Source organism: Kogia breviceps, chromosome 15 (genome assembly GCF_026419965.1).
Source record: "Kogia breviceps isolate mKogBre1 chromosome 15, mKogBre1 haplotype 1, whole genome shotgun sequence".
In the NCBI taxonomy this organism is placed as follows: Eukaryota; Metazoa; Chordata; class Mammalia; order Artiodactyla; family Physeteridae; genus Kogia; species Kogia breviceps.
This window is the reverse complement of record NC_081324.1, coordinates 13,059,106-13,085,420: the sequence shown is the minus strand read 5'-3', so window position 1 is coordinate 13,085,420 and position 26,315 is coordinate 13,059,106. Positions and strand designations below refer to the sequence as shown.

The window sequence follows — 26,315 nt, the reverse complement described above, 5'->3', positions numbered from 1 at the left end:
TGCCGATGCAGGGGACACGGGTTCGTGCCCCGGTCCGGGAAGATCCCACATGCCGCGGAGCGGCTGGGCCCGTGAGCCACGGCCGCTGAGCCTGCGCGTCCGGAGCCTGTGCTCCGCAGCGGGAGAGGCCACAACAGTGAGAGGCCCGTGTACCACAAAAAAAAAAAAAAAAAAAAAAAAAAACTTGCATCTGTTAACAGATGTGAGAAAGTACATGTCACTTACTAGTTTTTTAAAAAATTGCATCTAAGTATCTCCTATGTGGTATTGACAAGGTATAAATGCTTTTCATGTTAAATTCATGTAAATATCCTGCAAAAATATACTAAATTAGTCTAGAAATGAGATTTCTACTATTTTTAAATAGTGCAAGAAAACCTTTTTATTTTTATTATTATTATTATGGCAAATACATAATAATATGCTATACTTGGTTCTAGCTTAAATTCATCAAGAACATGCAAATTTATGCTAATATTAGTTATTTCTTTCAGCATTGAATATTCCAGTTTGATTCAAGAATAACAAAACTGCGAAGAAGCTACACATTTATCTCAGAGGCTGATTGGTCCTGTGCTGATGATACAATTTCATTGCGTCAAAAAATCAAATAGTTGAGTTGACAGCTTCTCTTCCAGCGTCTTGATAGCTTAACACTGACTGCTCCAGAAATTCCTAGAAACTCAGAAAGGATACTTCCCATTCCATTTGCCAAAAGTGTAGAAATCAAGACTAAGAAACTATGTAAATTATTGACATCTAGAAGTTAATTTCAAGCCATGTAAAATGATATAATGTTAACACATTTGTCTAATACACATTTAAGAAATAATCCAAAAGAAAACAGAATGATATCCCTTGGAGTTTGTAGGCACAGTTATATCCACAATAAACAAGTTATTAACTATAAGAATTTAACGTTTACATTTTATAGTTTTCTAGGGGGGCTCCTCTCTAGCTTTAATAATATTCTAATAACATTTTATTGTTGAGAAAGCATATTATTCTGCTAGAGGCTCTAATCAACTAATTTTCTCTCATGACAACTGAATTCTGACTAAAAGGGTGAAACAATTTTTTTTCTCATTTTTATAATAAATCTATGTTGCTGTGTTTTAATAGCAACCACACAAAATACCTTCAAGTGTTAACTCTCATTTCCTAAAAACTAACAAATTCAATGTTTCTTAAACATTCATCTTACCTTTTTGATGATAACTGGGTAGTTAACTGAACAGCTTCAAAAGCACACATCACAAGAGCAAAGGGGATTAAAATCTGTTTAAAAGAACAACAAATGATGCCATGGGTAGCTGTAGCATTTGAATAAATATTTCAATTTCTCAAAGTTTGTATTAGTGAAAAGCCAATGCTGAAATAAAACATGATACCAATGACATATAGAACAGTGACGAAATGGATTTAAAAATCCACATCAACAGCATTTGTAGTGTAAAAGATAACAACAAATATTTCAAATAAAGCCTACTCCAAATTTTTGTTCTATGTAACTCAGTATAATAATTAATGACCCAAATCAAATAAACTATGGAGCGTGATGATTTGATTCACAGATCCCTGAACTCATCTGGTTATTTGATACTACAACTCTATTAAGATGATTTAGCTGCTTTACCATTGCTTGCTGTTGTTTTATTTTAATACTAATTTATTTCTGATTATAAAATTCATACTTTGTAAAAAAAAAAAGTGGAGAAAGGTATAATAAAATTTACACTGGTTGAAAAATCTATAATCCAGAGGTAACACTGTTAATATTTTGAGATACTGCTTTCCAATGACCAACTAAAACACACACCACACACACACACACACACACACACACACACACACACACACACGCAATGTTTAAACAAAGAGGGGAGGAAGAAAATATGGAAAAGAAATGATGTTCAAAACTGCATAAGACTCTTGTTCAAGCGAAGGCTACATGCAGTGACTACATGACTGAAATAGAGGTCCAGGAGAATTTTCACTTCCAGCCACATCAGTCAAAGAAAGTGACCAAATATATTACATCAGTAAAGCTTACTGAATTAAGCTGGAGATTATAAATCTAGCATTTAATTTAAACTTCTGCTTTTCTTTCTTTCTTTTTGCTTGTTTTTAATTAAAGGCCCATGATCTTTAATAGACTGAGAAAAGAACAACTACCTTTAAGAAAAATGTAAATAAAGATTAGGGAAACTATTAATACACATTTCAAAATAATTCAGTAGAGAATGGGACATGAGAAAATGAACATCTTTTTTAACATTTCTTAAAGTTACATTTGTATTAGTGCAGTAACAAAAAAAGGATTAATCCGTTAATAAACACATACTTTTAACAATTATTACTTATGTGATCTGAATAGAAGGCAATCAGATTTTAGGCAGATACTAGTTCCTTTATTTAAACAAATATATACTAAGTACATAAAATGTGCCAGGCACTATGGTAGAGGGAATAAGACAAGCTTAATGATCCTAGAGAAAAAGGGAAAGAACATGAATTACATTCTATTGGAGAGTCTGAACCCCTGGAAAGCTGATAATTTGTCATTATCTTAAAATCCTCAGTACCCAGCTGGTGCTGATAAGCCTTCAATGACATATTTATTGAATGAATAAATCAGTTCTAAGTACAGGGATTATGAGAAAAGATGATAACATGTTGGCAGTCTCGGGGGTGGGGAACATCAGTTCCGGGAGCCTTTGATCTTGAGGGGCAAGGCAGTTTTGATCCACCCTTCACTTCTCACAGGCTTTAATCACCTTTGATAGGACTTCGTGGGACTAACAGACTCTCTACTTTTTTGAAGTTAAATGGGCTTAAGAGTAAAGTAAAAAGATTAACTATATTTTGGAGTAAAAGCTCAAGTGTCCGACTTCCCATTCAACAGTGTCTGAGAAGGTACCTTCTTTCCATGCGACTTAACTCTGTCACTTTATAATCTTAATGTCACATGTTACATAATCTTAATTGTCACAATGAGTTCATAATCTTATTAATCAGTATCTTAAGAAAATAAGAAAACCAACCTTCCACATCATCAGGGCTCCCATCATGTAAGGACTAAACACGGTCAGAAAGCAATAGACAGAGGCAAGATCAAAGCTAAGGAATCAACAAAAAGAAAAAGGAGTTTAGAATTCACATTGTAACTTTAAAAGAATGTTCTTCTAAAAAGCATGTTTAAACTAATTTCTGAAATCTACTCTTACTAAAGCACAAGCATACATTGTCTCAAGAACTATTACAAAATCAGTAAAATGAATGAGATAGACTTGTATGTGCCCATACATACCAACTTTCAAAATACATCCTTCAGTGTAAAAAGCAAGGTACAGAACAAAATCCCTTTTTGTATTATATTCTGGTTATACACATGCTGTTTTTATTTTAAATTACCTGTTAACAGAAGCTATGTTCCCAGTTCCAAAAAAGGCTGTCATTAAGAAGAAAACCTAAATAGAGTTAAGGAAATGCCAAAACAAGTCAGAATTCATAAAAGTTCTTTTTCACTGAGAAAAGATATACCTATTCTACCATGAGGGTAATTTGCTTTTCTACTTGTACATTTGATCATAAATTGTAGTAAATGAGTGTTCCATTGTATCTCCTTGTGAATGCATTTGGAAAGAAGCAGACTGGACAAGCAATGTACTAAGGACAAAGAGGTCTGGGAGGTCATCCTTACTTGTCACTAGTAACCTTGGGAAGGTTACTATTCTCCTCGCCTCTAACATAAACAGTTGGATTATTGTTATTTGTAGTTGGCTGCTAATGATTTTTTTAAAAAGCAATAGACATTTTCAGCTGAAATACGATTTCATTTCATACATGCTCACTGTGTGCCCACCACATGTGAAACGTGCCAGGTTCTCTGAAAGGCCTAGGAAGAAATAAAATATCATGTTTTAAAATAATTCAGTAGAGAATGAGAAAGAGTAAACATCTTTTTGACATTGCTTAAACTTATGTCTGTAATAGTGCAGTAATAAAAAGTAGGTATTAATTATATTGGGGTCTAAGAACTTACTGCTAGTAAAGTATTTAAAATAGTGCCTGGCGCACTGAAAGGGCTCGATAAATGTTAGTTACTTTATTATCACAAACACATACACAAAAATGGTACAGAAACACTAAAAAGGAAGTATGAATCAAGACAAATTTCAGTGAAAAAGTGGCATTTGCGTTGGTAACTTGAGCCTTAAATATATTCATTGTTCCATGCATTCAACCAGTCAACTAACCAACCAAGATTTATCATCTAGTACATGTCAGAGGCAGAGCTAGGCACTAAGAATATAAATATAAATAAAATAGTTTAAAGTGCTCATATGGTGACTAAGATTATGATGATATGTAGAAGTATATAGATGAATTTAAAGGTAAACAGTGGGAAATAAATGATGTAGTCAAGGACTTCCCTAGCGATCCAGTGTTTAAGATTCCATGCTTCCAACGCAGGGGGTGCGGAGTTCAATCCCTGGTCAGGGAACTAAGATCCCATATGCCACCCGGTGCAGACAAAAAAAAAAAAAAGATGTAGTCAAGAAACAGTAAACAGGTGTGATAGAAGCTGAGGGTTTATTGAAGGGTACAGTGAAAGATGAAGCAAGAAATATAGATTGGTGGCATATTAATAAAAAACCTTGAACTTTATTGTGTAGACAATGAAGAGCTGGCAAGAATTTTAGGTGAGTAATATAAATAAGACATGCCAATTAACAGTGAGATATTTGGATCAGGGATACAAATAATCAGAGGCAGGAAATTCAGTTAGGAAGCTATTTCAGTAGTCTATGTTGGGGACAATGAAAGTCTGAACCTGTGTGGTTAGAGTGGAAATGGAGAAGGTCTCCATGGGAGACCATGGAACTTTAAAACTGGACAGGGAGTTGTTAAATATGACTAGTTTGATGCCCTGGGTAGCTGGGAGCATGGTGATGCCATTAAATGAGATGAGACCTGGCAGACAGTGATTTTGGAGAGGGGTGGGCAGTCATTAGTCAGTGTTGACATATATCTGGTGATGCCCAGCAGGATGTTGGCCATATGACTCTTAAGGTCAGAGAGGTCAGGGCTGGAGAAGTAGATTTTAGAGTTGTTTGCACAGAGGTGGCAGTCAAAGCTATAGGACAGGATGACATTACCCAGGTACAATTAGAGGAGAAGGTTAATGATAGAGCTTGGAGAAAAACATACATGGTTCAAGAGAAAAAGAAGAGCAAGTTTCCATGAAGGAGAAGAGAGATGGTGTAAAAAGCTGAGAAGAGAACCTGGATCTTGTTCTGGATGTCAAGGGAAAAGAAAGGGAAAAATCAATTGAGTTGAATGTTATGAGAGTGGTCAAGTACAACTGAACAGATTAGACTGTGCAATCAGGAAGGCCCTGCCGACCACGAGAGGACAACTTCAACAGAGACATTTGACAAATATTGAAGAGTGACTATGTGCCAGGCACTCGTCAAGGCTTGAGGATACAGTACATAAATGGGGAGGAAACGGTAGCAGCAAGGAGCTTGGTAGTAGACACAAAGGACAAGATGAAATTATAATTTAGGGAGATGCAAGGTTCAAAGGAAGAAGTGTTTTATTAGTATAGGCTGAGTGGAAGGAATCTGCAAAGACAGAAAGCAAAATTGAGAGTGAAGGCAAGAGGTAGAGGAGAGAATAAGAACATTTATTTTCTGGACCTATAAGGTCCAGACTCCACCACAGTAAGTTCAAAGGAAATATCTCCCTATGAGTTTCTTCAACCCAGTCAGCCAGCCTTCCCAAAGTGAGACTTTATTCTGTCACATTGTCTTTCAAACTTCTAATACAAATAACTTTCACACAATATTGCCTCTGATGTGATCCAAAAACCTTGTGAGACAGATGTTATATAACATGAGTATAGTATAAAATACACATAAGGGCTTCCCTGGTGGTGCAGTGGTTGAGAATCCGCCTGCCGATGCAGGAGACACGGGTTCGTGCCCTGGTCCGGGAAGATCCCACATGCCGCGGAGCAACTAAGCCCGTGAGCCATGGCCGCTAGGCCTGCGCGTCCGGAGCCTGTGCTCCGCAACGGGAGAGGCCACAACAGTGAGAGGCCCGCATACCGCAAAAAAAAAAAAAAAAAAAAAACACATAAAAAGATACAAACCAAACTCATAATAGTGGTTTATCTGGATAAGGGAAATTAGTTTGGAGTTGGAAGTTGAAAGGAGACTGTCTTTAGCTGTAATATTTTAATTTTTAAAAATGTGTGACATATGTGACAAAATATTAGTTGTTGATATATACATTTGTTTGTTATTTCATTCTTTTTTTTTTTTTTTTTCTTTTGCGGTACGTGGGCCTCTCACTGTTGTGGCCTCTCCCGTTGTGGAGCATAGGCTCTGGACGTGCGGGCTCAGCGGCCATGGCTCACGGGCCCAGCCACTCCGCGGCATGTGGGATCCTTCCGGACCAGGGCACGAACCCGTGTCCCCTGCATCGACGGGCGGATTCTCAACCACTGCGCCACCAGGGAAGCCCCTGTTATATCATTCTTTATGCTTTTCTATAGTTTCAGAATTTTTTTGAAGTATAAACTATATGAGAAAATTATGGTTGGGAGGGTGGTTAAATGGCCTCCAAGGTAATTCCACTATCAAATTACAGGCAGAAACTCCTCCCACTTCTTCTTACTCCATTAAATGGGAGGTTGCGGTGCCTTAAAACAGAAGTCCATAAAAAGGATACAAGGAAAAAGGCCCTACGGATGTCATCCAGGTAGAGGTCTCGAAACTGGGTTATATCAGTATTATAGGTGAATTGGATACTGGAGATCTGTGAGATAAGAAGAAATTTATAAATGCACAATAACAGTTCGCTTACTTCTACCCTCAAAAGCAAACTTACTGTCAAAGTTACAATAGCTAGAAAGATAACTTGTACTGCCAAAAAAACAAAAAAATCTTTTCCTATAGCTTAATTTCACCTTAATAACATCTGCCAAAAGGTAAAATATACTGTTAATAATATACTGAACAGAGTTGTAGTATTGCCATATGTGTAAAAGTGAGAATTGGGCTTCTTATTATCCTGTATAAATGTTTCACTTTTAAATCCCTATATAATTTTTCCCTTTTCTAACATCTGATTTCTCAGTGTCCCGATCTTCTCAAATTCAAGTATGGTATGATATTAAAAAGCATGATAAATTAAATATTTTTCTGTTTTTTTATTCTTCTGTTAACTCATTTCCAGAGAAATTATTTTCTCTCTATAAAAAAGCAAAATATTTCTGTCCTGGTAAAATAAAAAGCCTCTCAATTCCAACATGATGGATGCACTCTTGCTTAATCCCCCTTTTTCCACAAAAGAAAAACTCATGGATAAGTTTAAAGGGAGACTTTCCCTATCTCCCACTTGCCATGTAATTTTCTGTTAAGTTCTTAGGATGCTTTAATCCTCTTTTCTAGAAAATGACATATCTCCTTTTAATTAAAATATAGAATTAAAAAATAACACAATAAACCCCATTTTTAATTTAATAATATTTAATTATTAAAATTTTGAATATTTGATACTAAGGACAGTCTGACCATTTACTTGAATATGATCAAAACTTCTTTTCATGTATTGTTTTAATATTCCAGAACTGAAAGTTAAAAACCAGTAATTACTCAATATACTTCAATAAAGTTTCTTCTTTATTGGAATTGTTTATTCTAAAACATCAAGTACTCCTTGTGAACTCAACTAGAACCAGTTAAGGATGAATCAATGGATCAACTATGAAGGTATTTTCCTGCAATACTTCTTTTATCTGACCTCAGTAAAATTGTAAATATTTTATCACCAATTTCTTATAATTATCTTCAGTTCTGAAATAAAGACAAGAGACATCCATTAACTCTCTAGCTCAGCATGAGAAAGGTATCCTTAATATCTGGTTGGCTTTTAGCCAATTCAAAGTATATTATGTTGAATAAACAGTCTAAGATTTGGACTGAGGCCACGATAACTAAGATGACAGAATAAGCATTTTGGATTAGAATGACTAGAAAGAGAAAAATAACACTGGAACACAAATGTCACTTTATGATCAAATTCATAAATTGAAGTGTGACAACATAAATATTATCCCAACAAAAATAAATTGAAGGAAAGAAAAATTAGATGTGAAAACAAAGGAAAACGATTATGAACATTTTTCTCCTGTATTCTTTCACCTATATTAATGTTTTTTTGCATCAGAGATTCTCAAATAATCTCTAAGAAAAGCCCAACCCATATAATGCCCATGAAACAACAAAATCATGTTTTTCTATTGTAAGTGAAAATTTCCTTACAAACTAATTGTTTGACTTAATTATTAATGCCTTAAGTACTGTAAATTTTTAAGTAGAATTTTTGATGAAATAACATTGCAACCTCCTTATAGGATAGAGAATATTCTAGTATTCTTAAATAAATGCAAGAATGATTTTGACAAGCTACCTTCCGTTTACAGGAAACAACAGATTGTGGCAGGGTTTCTTGTTCCATGTGTATCCAGACAAACATCAAACATGACAATACTAATGGGAAGAGAGCTTCATACCTAAGGGGTGAGGGATGTGAGGTGGAAGTGGGAGGGTAGAAAGGAAAAAACATTAAGCAAATTAAAATGCAAATTTATAATACTAATAGGTCTTTCTCAAAATTAAAACAATCTTGATAATACTTCTAAGTTACAATATCACAAAATTTAAATTTTTTAGGCTTTCCAGAAGAAGAAAGTAGGAAAGAAAAGTAACATTTAAATATCAACTCTAACATCTTTTGAAATTTATCAGATCTTTAGATCATTACATGTTTAAAATAGTAGAGATATTTAAAATTCATTCATGAGGTAAATGACAGAAATACACAAAAAAAGAAAGAAAACATAAGACAAAGGTAAAAAGACAATTCCTGAGTTAAAATGATTAATATACAGAGAAGAGAAAGACAAACATCCCAAATTTTTTAAAAAATGGGTGCAATATGGGAGTATAAACCTCTCAAAAAGAAAAAAAAAGCCAATAAATCCATAAAAATGTCTGACCATATTGATAACTGATATAGAAATTTAAAAGTAGATGCCATAGTCACTTATAATATTTACCCATATTAAAAACATATCAACAAGAGTATAATGAAAAAGGAACTCTCATACTCTCTACATAGGAATAAACACTTCCTGGAAGGCAATCTAATACTATGCATCAAGAATCTAAAAAATATTCATATAGTATAATCTAATAATGTCACTTCTAGAAATTCACCCTGAGAAAATAATCAGACATATGCACTATGATTCCCATCTGAAGATGTTTGTTACAATATTGTTTACAGAAGAGAAAAATAAGAAAAAACTTAATATCCACAGGGGAGTTTAGTTAAATGTGGACATTATAATGTGGACAAAGGAGAAATGTTCATGAGATAACGCAGTGACAAATGCTTTTCCTAATCTTTTTCTGCCCTAGTTTAAGTGTTTCACCTTTGTAATCCCCAAAATACTCTGCATATGATAGTAGTTATGACACTATTTTAATCACATGTTTACTAATATTCATTCCCCACTAGTTTGGAAAATCTTTAACTGGGTCAGTCTTGTCACCACTACAGGCCCCCTCAAAATAAGTATTTGTTGACTGGAAGTTACAAAACAAAATCAAGCAAACCAAACTGAAACAAAAAACCCTGTATTTCTCTTTCAACTTTTTCAACTACTGAACTCTATTCCATATTGCACTATTTCCTAAACATGAGAAAGCAAAAGAAACAAAATGCTTTAAACTCTACCACCCATCATAACTAAAACACTGAAGATCAGGCAGAAGAAAACATTCAGATTTGAAAAAGCATACACAAATTATTTGGTATATAAGATTTAGGACGCCCCAGGATATGAACAGACAACACATATGTGAGAAAATATTATTAGTAAAACAAGTGCAGAAAAATGTATCGACACAAAGCTGCACTATTTTTGGCCTACTAAAATAGCATTTGATATTCTTATTTAAAAATGAAAATACAAAATACTGTGAAAGATATGATGAAGTAGGTCCCCTCATAGGTTTTTGGTAATATTATAAACTGGCACTGTTAAGACAAAAGTAAAACAAAATTCATATTTTACGGCCCACCTATACTACAACTGAGAAGTGAAAAAAGGAAATAATCTAACTATATAAAAGGCTTATGCATAAAAACATAACTCAAAACATTATTTATGATAATAAAAACTGGAAATAAAGTGACCAAAAAATACAGGAAAGATCAAGGTGCAGCCATGTCATAGAATATTAAAAATCTATTAAAATGATGGTTAGGAAGCCTATAAGCCAACTAGGAAAATGCTTCTAAAATAAAGTAGAGGGACTTCCCTGGTGACGCAGTGGTTAAGAGTCTGCCTGCTAATGCAGGGGACATAGGTTCAATCCCTGGTCTGGGAAGATCCCACATGCCAGGGAGCAGCTAAGCCCTTGTGCCACAACTACTGAGCCTGCATGCCACAACTACTGAAGCCCATGACCCTAGAGCCTGTGCTCCGCAACAAGAGAAGCCACCGCAATGAGAAGTCCGAGCACCGCAACGAAGAGTAGTCACCACTCAACACAATTAGAGAAAGTCCGCATGCAGCAGCAAAGACCCAACACAACCAAAAATAAATAAATTAAAAAAAATAAAATAAAAATTAAAAAAACATAAAAAATAAAATACAGCAAAGTAGAAAATAAAGATATAAAATAGTACATGGACTATGGTTAATACTGTGTTAAAAAGATAAATACAGAGCTAAGACTGGAAGGAAATATGTCAGAACATCAATAGGAGGGGTAGGGTTAATAGATGATTTTTCCTCCTTATTCTTACTCTTCAAAATGTGATTATACTATGTTTACAATGATTTTTAAAAACTGAAAAAGAAAGAATTAGAATGCCTGTATCCTAGCCATTCTTGAAAATTTAGTTCAATTTCCACATGAGTCCTTGATGGCACCAGTTCAACTCCCTTACCCAAACCCTGTCTCTAGTCATTCTTTTTTTTTTTTTTTTTTTTGTGGTACGCGGGCCTCTCACTGCTGTGGTCTCTCTCACCACGGAGCACAGGCTCCGGACGCTCAGGCCCAGTGGCCATGGCCCACGGGGGGCCCAGCCACTCCGCGGCACGTGGGATCCTCCCAGACTGGGGCACGAACCTGGGTCCCCTGCATTGGCAGGCGGACCCTCAACCACTGCGCCACCAGGGAAGCCCTCTAGTCATTCTTTATATCACATAATTCACAACTTAAATTATGATAACTTAATTGTTGCATTTTGTAATTGCCTAACATTGTAAAATAAGAGTCCATATTTTATAGCAGCTTACAACTCTATTATACACCTGGGGTACACTAATTGTCCTAACTGTATGTCTGTCTAGTGTTCAGGATATTAGAAATGTAAAGAAAAACTTGTTGACTAATTGAATCAAGAAAGTGTACTCTCTGAGCAAAAAAACAAAATAAAACAAAAAAACACATGATTTTTAAAATATTTGCACTTATGTATGAAATTACTCTTTCCTAATACATAAAAACATAAATTCCATAGTTCTACAAATAGTGCTACAGATTTACTTCTTTTCAAAAACTATAAAATAAAATTTTTGTAAAATGTAGATGAATAAATCTGATAAAGACATTCTTCTTATGGGACTTTATTCTTTAGACAACCAATATCTCATATAAAGTCTGTATATCTGAATTAATAAACTGAAATACCAATAAAATGTCATCATGGGCTCAGAGTGTACATAATAAAACCTTTCTAAATTAGGATCTGCTAGTTTGGTCTCTGTGCATATTGAAAAGACATTTAGTTTGTATTATACTTTGTTAAGCAAAGGGATAATATAATCAAAATTTTGGAGGAAAATGTTTAACCAACTTAAGAGAACTATTTTCAAGTATTATAATAGCTTCCATCTGCATAAAAATAATTAAATGCTGATTAAAAATAAATCTTTATTCATTTAATCAAGGGTTCATTGTTAGAATATAGGATTACTATTACTATACTTTTATAAAGTAATGAAACTGCATTTCTTTTAAATATTCTATAATTCTGACTATTCACTTACTTATATGGAGAACCCTCCAGGTCGCCCAAAAATAGTGACGTGGAATGATAACAGGTGGACTATATATATATATTTTTTTTGTGGTATGCGGGCCTCTCACTGTTGTGGCCTCTCCCGTTGCGGAGCACAGGCTCCGGACGCACAGGCTCAGCGGCCATGGCTCACGGGCTTAGTTGCTCCGCGCATGTGGGATCTTCCCGGACCAGGGCACGAACCCGTGTCTCCTGCATCGGCAGGCGGATTCTCAACCACTGCGCCACCAGGGAAGGCCCAAGGTGGACTATATTTTGCAAAACTGATTTGACACTGAAAAATGTACTAACTGAAATTATTAGACTGCTGTTTCAGGCTACCTCTGTCTAATTTTTTTTGCAAAGGTAAATATACTTTCTGATGTTGGGTAATATATTTCTTAATACATTCATTAATAAGGTCATACTAATTATTCTGATTTCATATGTGATTTTTCACTTTTTAGACTTCTTAAATTAAATGTGCTTAAATGTGCACAATGGTAAATCCCTAGGTTTATTCTAATTGGGATCAAGATCCTATATTTGGACCAAATTTTGAAACTGTCTGAGTGGTGGTTATTCGATTTGTCTGTTCAATTCAATGTTTATTATAATGTGCATATTTCACACCCTCATAAAGATTTCAGTAAAGATGAAATAAAATTCAAAAGCAAGTGAAGAACTCTTTTCTTAAAAGTAGATGGGAGAGTATGTCATTGTTCTCACTGATTTCTAGAGAATGCTTCAGAATCCAACCCAAACCAAGCTGTTCTTTTTTGTTTTTGTTTTACAAGAAAGTTTTAATCTTCAATGAAAATGTTTAACTTTTTAACAGTTTAACTTTTGGGAAAATATTCTAAAAGGTTTCTGAATCAAAAGGAATATCTGGACTATGACATATGTAAGAGTAAAAATAAAATATTATACTCAAAGAAGAATGAACAAATCAAAACATAATTTAAAGTGCATGAAAGGAATGCAACAAAGACTAAAATTCTTGTAAGTCATTGTTTGAGACTAAAATTTCTCCACAATCTATCAGAACTCTCTAACACTGTAGGTAAGCAATATTTAAGCAACTTCAGGAAATAAACAGAAACATGAAGACTACAGGCAATACTGTGAAAATGATAAGAAAAAGAAAACTGAAGATTACAGACCAAGTCACATACAGTTTTTACAGAGGAAAAATACTTATAATTTATTCCTCAAGATTCACGTATTTTTCATTACCAGAGGTTAAATACTCAGAGAAATGTCAATATGTCATTTAAAACTTGCAACTAAAAATTAAAATTTAAAAACAGTTTATACCCTGTGCTTAGAAGTAGGTAGGTCGACATTGAGGAAACAAGAATGCTAAACAGCCGATCAAAGAGAATCAGAGGACTTAGTAGAGGCACGACGAAGGAAGAGGCTGCAATAAAACAAATGTGGGTAGTGTTAGTACAGGCGACACAGGGTATGTTGAGTTTAAAGTACTGCATAATCTATTATCATTTATAGCATTTATTATTTGTGTGACATTTAAAATGAAGCTACATTTGTCCTACTCATTTTTGTAAGAAATATGAAACTTTACATTTTTAATTAAAATTACATTTCACCATTTTAACCACAATTTAGTTCATATTTTCCCAATTTATATTCAGCCTTGCTCACTGTAATAACTCTTAAATAATTTGTCATTTTCTAATGTAAATAATAAAAAAAAATTACTCAAGATTCAGCAACTTTTCTCCTAATTAAACATTTAGTTCAAAGACAACTTACTCCCCAGAAGCTGATTTTTCCTAAACACTCCCTCCTCCAAGTTTTCCCATTGCAAAGTATGCATTGAGAGTTGTAGTGTGCCATTTAGAAAATTAGAGACAGGAAACAAGGACTTCACCACACATGACAGTTGTAATAACAGTAATCCAAATAAGTGAAATAATCTTTCTTCTCAGGATTAGAAAGCAACTACTTCAGTGGGAGAAGAGCAAATAAATTGTGGGGGGTGTGGGTAGCAAAACATAAACTCCCCAATCTTTATTTTGGAAAGAAAATGTGCATAATTTCCTAACCCTCCTGGCTAGCATGGCAATATGCATAGAATAAAACGCTCTAAAGTATGAAGACAGATAACTTGGGAGGGCATCCTAGCTGAATTATTTATAACTCTTTAACCATGAGGCAAGTTTGTTAATCTATCTAAGCAGTATTTCCAACTGTTAAGTAGAAATGATATAAAGTTGTTGTGAGGTTTAAATACAATTTCACCTATAAAATGCTCCTTGAGCATAGTGCCTGAGATACAGTAAGTGCTTAATCACTGCTAGGTGCTATGATCACTACAGTCAACATCTACTAATAAGTTAAATGTAAAGACAATCTCATCCAAAGTTGAGTCACTGCAAGATTTAAGATTATGTAAGTTATATTTATAGTAATCTTAGAGGAATCACTTCTGATTTTTTTTCAGATGTGTAGTTCCAGTAATGTTATCATCTGGTACATATTTTAACAGAAAGAAATAGTATTTTAATATTTATTTTAAAAGGCAGTTCAAATGAGACCTGTTTTACCAAACTGTATTTTCTGTATTTGTTTGACTTTTGTGTAAAAGTTTGATAAGATGCTAAAAGGGAAATAAGAGTCCCCATCCTAAGTGACATAAGTTAGAACCAGTTGCATAACATACAATTTAGGGATCAGCAAAAAATGTTCACTGGAGCTAGACTATAGTGAATTAGTGCCTGGAAGATATCTCTGGAGATACTGCTGACCTACCTATGAGTCAACTATTTCATGCCTTGCACCATATGTTAGGCATCCTCTAGTACGATGCTCTCCTAATCCCAAGGAGGAAATGTCTTGTTTAAAATATATGTCCAGCCTATAAGAGACTCACTTCAGATTTAAGGACACACATAGGCTCAAAGTGAAGGAATGGAAAAGATATTCTATACAAGTAGAAACCAAAAGAAAGTGACAGGTAGCTATAGCTATATCAAACAAAATAGACTTTAAGCCAAAAAATGGTAACAACAGACAAATAAGGTCATTACATAATGATAAAGGGGTCAACTGATCAGGAAGATATAACAACTGTAAATATATATGCACCCAGCATCAGAGCCCCTAAATATATTAAGCAAATACTAATAGATCTGAAGGGAGAAATAGACAAGAATACAATAATAATAGGAGACTTCAATATTCCACTTTCAGAAAGGGATAGATCATCCAGAGAAAAAATCAACAAGGAAACATTAGACTTGAACCGTACATAGACCAAATGGATCTAACAAAAATTTATATAACATTCCAACCAGTAGCAGCAGAACACATTCTGTGCATGGAACATTCTCCAGGATAGATTATATAATAGATCACAAAACAAGTCTTAGCAAATTTAATAAGACTGAAATCATATCAAGTATCTTTACTGACTATAATGGTATAAAACTATAAATTACAACGAGAAAGCTGAAAAATCTACAAATATGTGGAAATTAAACAACATACTCCTGAACAACTAATGGATCAAAAAAGAAATTAAAAGGGAAATAAAAGATACTTCAACAAATGAAAATGGAAACACAACATACTAAAACCTATGGATGCTAATGTTAACCATATACACTAGTGCACAAGAAAATATCAGTAGGTTCTATAAGGTAAAAATAATACAAAAAATACTCGCAGACACAATATAATAAAACTAGAAATTAAAGATAAAGCAAAAATTAATGAGGTACTGAACAGAAAAAACAGTAGATCAAATTAGTAAATCAAAATCCATGTTCTTTGAGAAAATAAACAAAAAGGACAAACCACTAGCTAAGTTAATCAAAGAAAAGTAAGAAAGTGCAAATATACAAAATAAATTATGAGGGAAATGACTGATGATGCAGAAGGAATTTTTTTAAATCATAAGAGATTACTTTGCATCCCTCTATATGAATAAATTTGAAAATCTAGAAGAAACAGAAAATTCCTTAAGCAAATATAGCTTTCCAAACTAACCACAGTAGAGATAAAAAGCTTAAACAGACCAATTTCATAGAGAAATACAAAGTTATCAGGTGACTACCCAACAAAAAAGGACTAAATTCAGATAGTTTCACGGGGGAATTCTTTCAGGACTTTACAGAACAGATAGTCCCAGTGCTACATAAATTGTTTCAGAGTATAGAAATTAAAGAGAAACAATTCTTTTTATGTAGCAAATATAACATCGATACCTAAGCCTGATAAATTTAGAACAACAAAGAAAATTAAAGACCAATATCATTTATGAATACTGATGGAAAAATAGTAGCAAGTGAACTCCAACGCTACATTGAGAAAATAATACATTATAATCAAATGTGTCTTAGGAGTTTATATCAGAAATGCAAGAATGGTTCAATACTGGAAATCTATTAGTATTATTCATCATATTAACAGGTTTAGGGGAAAAAAAGTATTATTATCTCCATAGATGTTGAAAATATCTTTGACAAAATTCAACATCCATTCTTAATAAAAACCCTAAATAAAACAGGAGAGCATGTACTTTCTTTAACATGATAAACATATATACCTTAGTCCTAAAGCCAGCATTTGTCTTAAATGGGGGGACTTCAGAGACACTCCCACTAAGATCAGGGGAAAAATCAAGGAGGTTCATTATCTCTACTATTTAACATTGTTCTGTAGGTATTAGCCAATGCAAGTAAATGAAAGAAAAGAGGGGAATAAGAATAGGAAGGGGGAAATACATGTCTGTATTTGTAAATTACATGATGGTATACTTGGAAAATTCTACCTAGAGAGTCAATGATAAACCTAACTCAAGAAAGGAAAATTCAGTAAAGAAGTAGGATATAAAATTAACATACAAAAATCAATAGCATCTTATACTCAAAAAAAATTTAGAAGATATGATGAATGAGAAAAGCTCATTTATAACAGCAACAAGAAAGATAAAATACTTAGGAATATATTTAACAAGAAATATTCCCAGCCTATATGAAGAAAACTATGAAGACTGCTTTTTTTTTTTTTTGGCGGACGCGGGCCTCTCACTGCCGCGGCCTCTCCCGTTGCGGAGCACAGGCTCCGGACGCGCAGGCCCAGCGGCCATGGCTCACGGGCCCAGCCGCTCCGCGGCACGCGGGACCCTCCCAGACCTGGGCACGAACCCGCGTCCCCCGCATCGGCAGGCGGACCCTCAACCACTGCGCCACCAGGGAAGCCCTGAAGACTGCTTTTAAAGGCACAAAGGTAGACTTGAACAAGTTGCTCTTGGTTAGAATGTCTCAATGTAATTCATGGGTAAAATATAAGTTTTCCCAGAGTTAATTGGCTATATTCTTCAAAAATGTCAATGTCATAAAAGACAAACAAAGGGAAAATGCCACAAAGGATATTATTAAGTCAACTGAAAAATTAACATAAGGATGGTAGAATAGATAAAAATATTGAATATGGTGTTTAAAAAATTTTATACATACATACACTCATAATCACAGATGGACAAGAACATTAAGTAGAGGATGACTTTCTGTAATTCTGGGAAATTTCTGTTTTTTTAACCTTTTTAGACATTTTAGATGTTTAAAAATGAGATACAATAATATGAAAACAAATTCTGTTTTCTTTGCTTCTCTTCTTCATGTGGTTTATCCCTAGGTGATATATTGTTTATATGCTGGTATGTGTTATATACACTGCATATTTTTGAAGTTATGCAGGAAAATAAAAAGACTTCCCTTTAATGTCATCTTTGCCATTCATAATTTTTTATTTTCCTGTGGATTTGAAAACTAACATGTCATATGAGAGACAATTACATACAGATACTCCACTAGAATATTAGCCCCACCACCCAGCCCTGTAGAATATAAGCTCCAGGAGGGCAGGACTTGTTACATATTTATTATTCTCAGAGAACAGAATAGTGCCAGAACATAGTACAAACTAAACACTTTTTTTTAAATGAAAGAGCAGTCTCTGCTATTGTCATGCAGAATGAATGTAAATAGTAACTTTAGTAATTAAGATAATTTAAAAGGGAAGGCCTACATAATGCCCATAATGAAATGAAGTTTACATAGTGAAAATAAAGTTGTATATACAAGAACACTTATTGTCCAAGAATAACTTCCACTTATACAATGACTAAGGTGTACAGAAAATGAGCAAATCAAAACTTTAGGAGATACATGTCTGTTTCCTGTTGTATTTTTAAGCCTCTGCTTCGATTTTAAGAGCAATCCAAGGACAAACACTCCTATCCCTTAATCGTCTTTTTAAGATAAGTTCCATCCAAAGATCTTTTTTTGAAAATGGTGAACAAAGTCATTTATAAATAAATAAATGTTAAATTACACATCATGTCATTAAAGGCATTACAAACTTTTTCTTTTTTTTAATGAAAAACCCGGACTTAAAGTTTGCTCCTGTCTTCCAGTTGGAAGGAAAAGGCTAAGTCCTTAAATGACATCTGTTTGCTCCACACGCACATTCTTAAAAGAACTATAGAGGAATACGATTTCAAATGTATAATCGGCTTTATAAAATGTGTAATGTGTTGGGAGGTGACTAATCAATGTTATTTTCAGCAAGGGAAATACAGATAAAATTTAACTACTTCCTAGTCCCTGTGTAAGAACTGAGAATTTATGAATTGACATGAAATTTCAGCATAGGAATCTCTTCACAAAACCCTCTTCTGTTCTGGAAGCACTTTTTATCACGTGCGAACAAATATACAGCCTTATTATCAAGTCATAAATATTCTATCAAGTAATTCTTAATAACACATGAATGCTCACAAAAGTTCTAATTTTCTTTGTCAACTTCCAACAAGAGATAGAAATAATAGCTCATTATTATTATTTTCCCACAACAAAATTATGTTTCAATAGCAATGATACAGATGTAAATGGATAATTTTAAGATGTAACTTGATGGAAAGTTATCTCATTTGATTTGATTGACCTCTTACCTAATATTATCCAGCTAACAACCTGATTAATAAGAGGCAGTCCTTGTTTCTTGAGTAGACTATTATGAGTGCCATACACAACACATATGGAAAGCACCGTGCTTAGCATCTGAAAACAAACACAGAAGATGTAAATAAAAGAGAAGGTGATGAGTGACTAATTTATATATTAGAAAGAATACTTAGAAAAGTGCTTGAACAACTGGAGTCTGGCCAAAATGTTACTGAAATTGGACCAGCTCACCTTCTTGTGGCTAAGACCAACAGTCAGAATTCTTGTACTAAGCAAAAGCCCTCCTTTACAAGCATGAATGAGGTGTTTTACACTTTCAGGAGTATTTTGGCATACATTATCACACTGTTTCTACTTATAAATATTTGTTATTAATCTTGAAGTTTTCTTAAATCACGGAAGTGCAGAGAGTGAAATGTATATAGCTTGGCGTATATGGCTGAGTGTCGTCCACCTCTGGCCCTCACTAACAGTCATATCTATTTATTCATTCAATACATATCTGTGGCCTGAGTTTTCACTGGTACTGGGAATACAAGGAGTACAATATTCTTTAGGGAATATATACAAACTAGTGTAGAGTTGGTAAACTATTGCTTTTAGAAATATTGTTTTATTGGAACATGGTCACTCTCATTCATTCACATGTTGCCTACAGCTCCCTTTGCCCTACAATGGTAGAGCTGAAAAGTGACAACAGACTACATATGCCCCACAAGCCTAAAATATGTACAATCTAGCATGTCAGAAAAATGTTTGCTGACCCCTGAATTAGTGGATTAATAGTCAATTTAAGAAATGAGCTAAATTATGGCTATGAACAAAGTAAACTCTCTTAAAGATCAGATTAGCAACCTGATCACCAAATCCTAGGGATACATTTAATTTACTCATATTTTCAATGAATTAAGAAGGAAAAATTGCTGGCAATAAATCTATGACACAATTCTAGGATCCTTTCAAATGTAAGACACATTCTCATTTTAGATACATTAAAATGTGAGAAGACACAAATCTTAGAATCATAAAAATATATACATGGTGCACAATAGAGGAATGAATGCAAATTAATAAGGTTAATGTAAGAAGGAATTACTTTATACTTAGGGGTATTTCTCACAAAGTCCATAAGAATTTTAACATGGTATTCTTTGCTCCTACACAGTAAGATTCAGAAACACTCACTTCTGTCAAAGTATTCATTATTACAGGTGAATTTTTTCAAAGCTACTATGGTTTAGTGTAAAAACAGTCAGCATACCATTTAAAATGAAAAGATACTCTTCAGTAGCTTGATAGGATCTTTGACAAAAATACTTCTCTTTTTATATGTTCTCTGTTGTTCTCCAAAAACAAGTTAACATCTTTTAAGTGTTGTATATTTTAATTTTTGAGTGTTCTTGGAAATACTATTATCAGCTTTGTTCTGAGTAAATTTTTTGAGGAGACTCAAATAAGTTTTTTTATCAGTGTTCTAGATGTGGTTTATTGTTTATTGTTGAAAAGGAAAAATAAAGTGGTTTCCACTCTTATCTACAAAAAAGCTATCATTTTACAGAATATGACATCATATAATCTCTTACAACCCTACTGGATATTATCTTTACAGATTAAAAACAAACAGACAAGTTCTATTACTGAAAATCACACATCTAGTATAAAGCATAACTGGGAATTGACTCAATTTTGAAATGTCAAGTTCAAAGTTCTTTTCACCACTCCAAAGCCACCAACCAAGGTGAAGTTTATTTTCTCCTAGTATGTCATCTGAAGTCTTAAACTGACTAATCTTCATATAAACATACTAAGAGGCTGCTTTCACTTCAAAGAACTTACTTTTTTCATGACCCAAACTAGGACAACACAGAATCTCAGACCAGAGGAAGTCTTTTTCAGTTCAACTCTTTGGACAATACCTCTTATATCTCCTTAATCTCTGCTATCTAGGAGTTTTTTGGGAGCCTCCTGTTGACCTTTTTGCTATTTCAGACCTTTTAGAGAATATATTTCCATGTAACATCTTAAACAGAAAACTCTTCTCAGCTGGTATTGAGCTTAAAAAAAACAGGATGGCATCTTAAGAACAATATAATTAAATACAACTGTAAGATACATATTAGTGTATCATTTGTATAACATAGTGTTGAAAATCTGTAACTGACCTGTAATAGATGTAACACCAGCTCTTCATTTACCAAACTATCTTTTCTTTTTAAGACAGATGTTACAACAAACAGGGATAGCAGAAGAACCAGCAAGCCTGCACCCACTCTGTTTTAAAACACAGTTCACAATTTCAAATTTTCTTAAGACATTTATAGAATATATATCACATGAAAATATTAGATATTTTACTCTAATATAGAACCTCTCAATCATTTGGCTTAATCAAGATGAAGTAACAAAATGAATACACAGGTGTAAGAAGAATAAAAATCTTAGAATAAAGATCCTGTGGGGATGGTGTTATTTGTAACTTTTCACACAATTTTTAAAGTATCTTCATCTTATTTCTATAATTTGATTTTTTTTAACATTTACACATACCATAATTCTCAGCTTGACTTGGACAAATTTACAGAAAACAATATAAAAGATAGCTAAACAAATATATCAGTATCTACACCATACATACTATCATACAAAAAGGAAAATCTACATTTATAATCCACAAATTGTTCCTCTCTATCATTGACGTTGGTGCTTTTCACAGCTGTTTCTGGCTAAGGGAAGGATGGAAGAGGGGCCACAAAAGTAGCATGTGGGTGAGGCATTGGTACAGTAATGAAACAACAAATTACACTTTTTCAAGAACACCAGATACAGTATGGTTCCTGAAGTCGAAGGAGACTAACATCAAGGAAATACTGTACTATTACTATTTAGCTCATTTCTCACCTCCTAAAAATTCAAGTAACATAGGACAACTGAAATTATGTTGAGGATTGAGTCTGGAACCCAGTAATATAATAGAACTATGTGAAAAGGAATTGGTTTAAGAGAAATAAGAAAGAGCAAAAGGCAGGGTTATAGAGAACGTGAAGCAGGAACTCCCAGGAAAATGCTTGTTTTTGCTTTTGTTTTGATTCTTCCAATATTCTCTTTAAGAATCATGAGGGAAAAAAAAAATAAAATAAAAAAAAGAATCATGAGGGAAAAATTAAAACTTATGAAAAACAACCGTGTATGATTAAGATTCTTTGTTTGTTTTTGCTTTTTCTCCCCCATACCTTCTTAAAAAAATAATTTGGTATTTCAATTAATTGGCAAATATGTTTTTACCTCAGAAAACTGGAGTAACAGGAATATTATAGCTATGTTATATACATTTTTCCTCTTTCTTTTAATTTATCCTTAAATATTTCATGTATCTATCTTTGTAATTTTCTAAAGAAGGGAGATGAGGCGAGAGACCAAATGGAGAGTAGCAATTTCTCCATAAACCAGGAGGCAAAATGAAGAAGTTGCAAATATAGCTACTGGGAAACTTGAAGCACTGAGGAATTTAAATGAAGAGAGGAAACAACATAATTTTTAAAAATACAAATCAGATTTCTCATGGTTTAACAAGTTTGCTTCCTGAATTAATGTTTACTGGAATAGGTAAAGTGAAAAATTTCTTTGAAGGCCATTTATATAATTTCTTTTCCTTTTAGCATAAGTCCTGTTCAAATATGTCAATAGTGCTTGAGCAGGACAGATGGGTAGAGGCCAATGAAAGGAGGGAAAGAGGCTTTATAGAGACAAGAGAAGAGCTCACAGAGTAGTGGGAAGCAAAAGATAAAATGTTTGAATTCATCTTTGCACATGCTGTTTACAGTTTATGACAGCTGCAAAATGTTTTCACTTAGAACTAATAAAGTATGGCTTAGATAAAATAGTCTTAGAATTCAATATAATTTTTTGAGCTCTGCTAATAAGTTGACTTCCTGGAATAATTTCTGATCTAGTCCATATTGTTATTCTCACAGAAATGAGATAAAATGTATATAATTTATAGGTACTTTAAAATGAACATACTTTAAAAAAATATTGAGTTAATTTTCCTTCAAAAGATATACCCTCATCTATTAAAGATGGGGTTAGAATGCTAAAAGGTTGGTTACACAAAGTTCAAAAGAAAGTAACAAAGATGATTACATGATTAGAAAAAAAGAAAGGAAATGTTAAATGAAATAATGATCACTTAATTTGCCAAGCCCCTGCACACGCACACGCGCACGCACACACACACACAGCCATTAGATTACATGATAATAACTTTAAAGTTAAAAAAAAAGTAACCAATTATTTTAAAAATTTGCTTGGGATATATTGAGGAGAAATAAATATAACAGCAGCATGGAGAATTCAGGTAAGGTATATAGAATTTTATAACAGTTTAAGTGATTAAACATGAGAAAGCTGTCAAGGTACAGAGAGTTTCCTCCCATGGAGATCTTTACATTCAGACGAGAATAGAAGAGAATTTCATTTTTCTCAGACATTTAAAATGTGGACATGATCAAAGGAAAAGAGAGATTGCATCAATCATCAATGGCTTTTAGACCTTTTAATTTTGGCAACAGAACATTTTTTTCATGCGAAACCTTTTACTGATCTCCCAATATATAAAACATACAAAGGCTTCTAGACCTTTAAAAAATTCTTGGCATTTTAAGTTATCACTGGCACAATTTCATTTTTTACGAAGGTCCAGAAGCATCTTCAGGGAGTTTTAATGCCTCTCAGAGTCTGAGCCAAAATTATGACTAATGGTTTGATATTAGTATTTTAACTTCTAGTTTGTTCACATGATTTTAAACTCATGGCCAAGACTTGGTTCATATTTCATAGTGTTGATTGAGAAAAACAATTGTATTAAAAAGAAAATAAGTTAAAATATGGTGCATACACTAGAAAGATATTTGGCTTTCGTCCTACAACAGGCAAAAGTGGGAACACTGCCAGGAGCAAACAGAAGAAAATCCAACTCAGTGAGGTGCTCTAGAATAAAGAAAAAAGTTATCTTTAGACACTTATGGTACAAAAAACTGTCTTCATTGTTTCACAGACTACATGGCTGTGAAACTAAAAGGAAAATTCAAGGCCTTACATCTGTTTACTTTAAAAAGTAATATAGTTACTATTTGTGAAGGATCTGTTATATAGTAGGCACTATATTAGGTATGATATAGGCATTATCTCATTTAATTCTCACAATAACCTCAATAGGTAGGCTATATTATTCACAGTATTTCAGATGAGGAAACTGAGCTCAGAGATGTCAAAGTGTAAGTAGCACCAGATCTATTACTAGTAAATGAAGCAGCCAAGATTTAGACTCAGGTCTGCTGTTTCAAGGCAAGCACTTCATTCAATTTATGTTCTACCATATATTGATGACCTTTAAGAAAGCTGGCCTGTAATCATAATCAAATGATTGTGCCCAGGAGGGAAATAAGTAAAAATACTTCTGTAATTAGATTAAGACAAAAAAATTGTCAATAGTCCCATTAATTGGAAAATTTTGTAGGTTCTCATAGAGTAGAAAGAAGGTATTTCTATCTTCCTGCTACCTCCACCAAAAAGTATCAAAGTGGAAACATGAGAGTATTCTTTGTAGAAGCATACTGTAATTACCTACCTAGTTAAAGGCAGAAAATCAGGAGTAATTATACTTTAAAATAATCTATCATGAATAAATACTTCTCCAGAGAAAAACTGAGGTGGCTCCAGACCAGGAGGGAGGTGACTCCTCTGACTTGAGTCCAGAGTGTGGCCTCTTATGCCACCGCACTGCTCTGGGCAGTTCCTCTGTGGCATTTAGATATTTGAGCCTAAAGGAATCTAGGAAGTGCTTCAGAGAAGGACAAATCAGCTCTGCTTCTTGAGTATTTCAATCACCACAAGACCAGTGCACTCTGATATGAAAGTCTGCATGAATCACTGAAATCTTAAAGTCAACATCAGTCCTCCTGTCAAAAGGATCAGGATCTTTATATAAAGTCACATTCTACCCTTTTCTTAAAAAAATGAATAATTCCCTGAGTTAAAAGCATATCAAAACAAAGCTGCTATGAATTTGCCTAATTTCAAAGTGAGTACTTATACCTTTGCTCGAGTCCACAGTGGAGTGACAAATGGCCAACCTGCAAACGCAATGAGTCCAGCTGTAAGCATATAGCGGTAGAAAAAACTGAGAACCTAGTAATGCAATCCAAAGAAGAAAGGGAAAATGAGGTCATTTCAAAGGAGTTACATGTGTATGAAAGAGACCTGAAAATGTGGTAACATGGTAAATTACTTACTAATACTTCAACTCCCAGGATAAAGAGTAACAGGTATCCAACAAAATGACTTGGAGGGAAGGTCAACAGTAATGTGACCAAGCCTTGAATAACTGGAAATCTGTTTAACAAGATTATTTATAAAAAGATTATTTATAACCTATATTGAATATTTAAAAATTAGTTATCATATAGTAAAAAATACAAATTTTGTGCATAGAAATCAGGGAATTTTCAATTCATAGATTTTTCAAAAACTAAGATAATTTCCAACAGATTTGTTTCAATGGCTTTACTTACCTAAATCTTTTTTTGATACCTAGTATTCTAGGAAAAATGTAACTTCTGAATTAAGTTGATAATGATCACATTAATTTGCTTGGTTTTTTTATAAACACTAATGACAATAAATGAGTCTTATTGGATCTTAGTTTAAACATGGGCACATACAATTACAGATACAACATCAGAAATAAAATATAATAAACCCAGATGAATAAACATAGAGAACATTTTAAAAATTCACTAAAGTTAATTTTATATTGAAATCTCAACTGTCTTAATAAAATAAAGGTCCGTCTTCCTAGTCTAGGTAGAGAAAATCTTAATTGCACTTTTTCACTGGGCGAAATAACCTTTTCCAAACTCATTTAAGATGTCACTAATTGTACACTAATTGTAATTAAATGTGAACTCATAACCATTAAAAATGTATTACATACTTGAATCCTTTTTACATTTCATCACTGGAAAAACTTTTTTAGCATTGGTAGTGCATTATTAAGTAGGCAATTATAAAAAGTCAGTATCACTTGGTTTATAACCTTTTTCTGATTGAAAACAATGGTTACATTATGTCATCAAAATGATTAAGGTGCCATGTTAGGAAAGAAAAGCT

At 33.6% G+C, this 26,315-nt stretch overlaps 1 protein-coding gene across 4 annotated transcripts in view; it reads right to left on the bottom strand.

Annotated features, from left to right (window-relative positions):
• The window catches only part of PIGN (phosphatidylinositol glycan anchor biosynthesis class N), a 110,578-nt gene that overhangs the window by 27,508 nt on the left and 56,755 nt on the right, over positions 1-26,315 (bottom strand). For 2 of the 4 annotated variants that reach the window (XM_059039372.2, XM_067014661.1), the window contains 12 exons: positions 25,439-25,538; positions 25,242-25,334; positions 24,043-24,134; positions 21,311-21,419; positions 19,136-19,244; positions 13,471-13,573; positions 8,485-8,587; positions 6,742-6,828; positions 3,415-3,470; positions 3,045-3,120; positions 1,205-1,278; positions 362-675 (listed from right to left, as the gene is read on the bottom strand). In XM_059039372.2, the coding sequence (XP_058895355.1) occupies positions 651-675; positions 1,205-1,278; positions 3,045-3,120; positions 3,415-3,470; positions 6,742-6,828; positions 8,485-8,587; positions 13,471-13,573; positions 19,136-19,244; positions 21,311-21,419; positions 24,043-24,134; positions 25,242-25,334; positions 25,439-25,538 (1,027 nt within the window). In that variant the 3' untranslated portion in view covers positions 362-650. Of the gene's footprint in view, positions 1-361; positions 676-1,204; positions 1,279-3,044; positions 3,121-3,414; positions 3,471-6,741; positions 6,829-8,484; positions 8,588-13,470; positions 13,574-19,135; positions 19,245-21,310; positions 21,420-24,042; positions 24,135-25,241; positions 25,335-25,438; positions 25,539-26,315 lie in introns of those variants that run through there. The other 2 variants (XM_059039368.2, XM_059039370.2) reach the window with 1 other exon arrangement.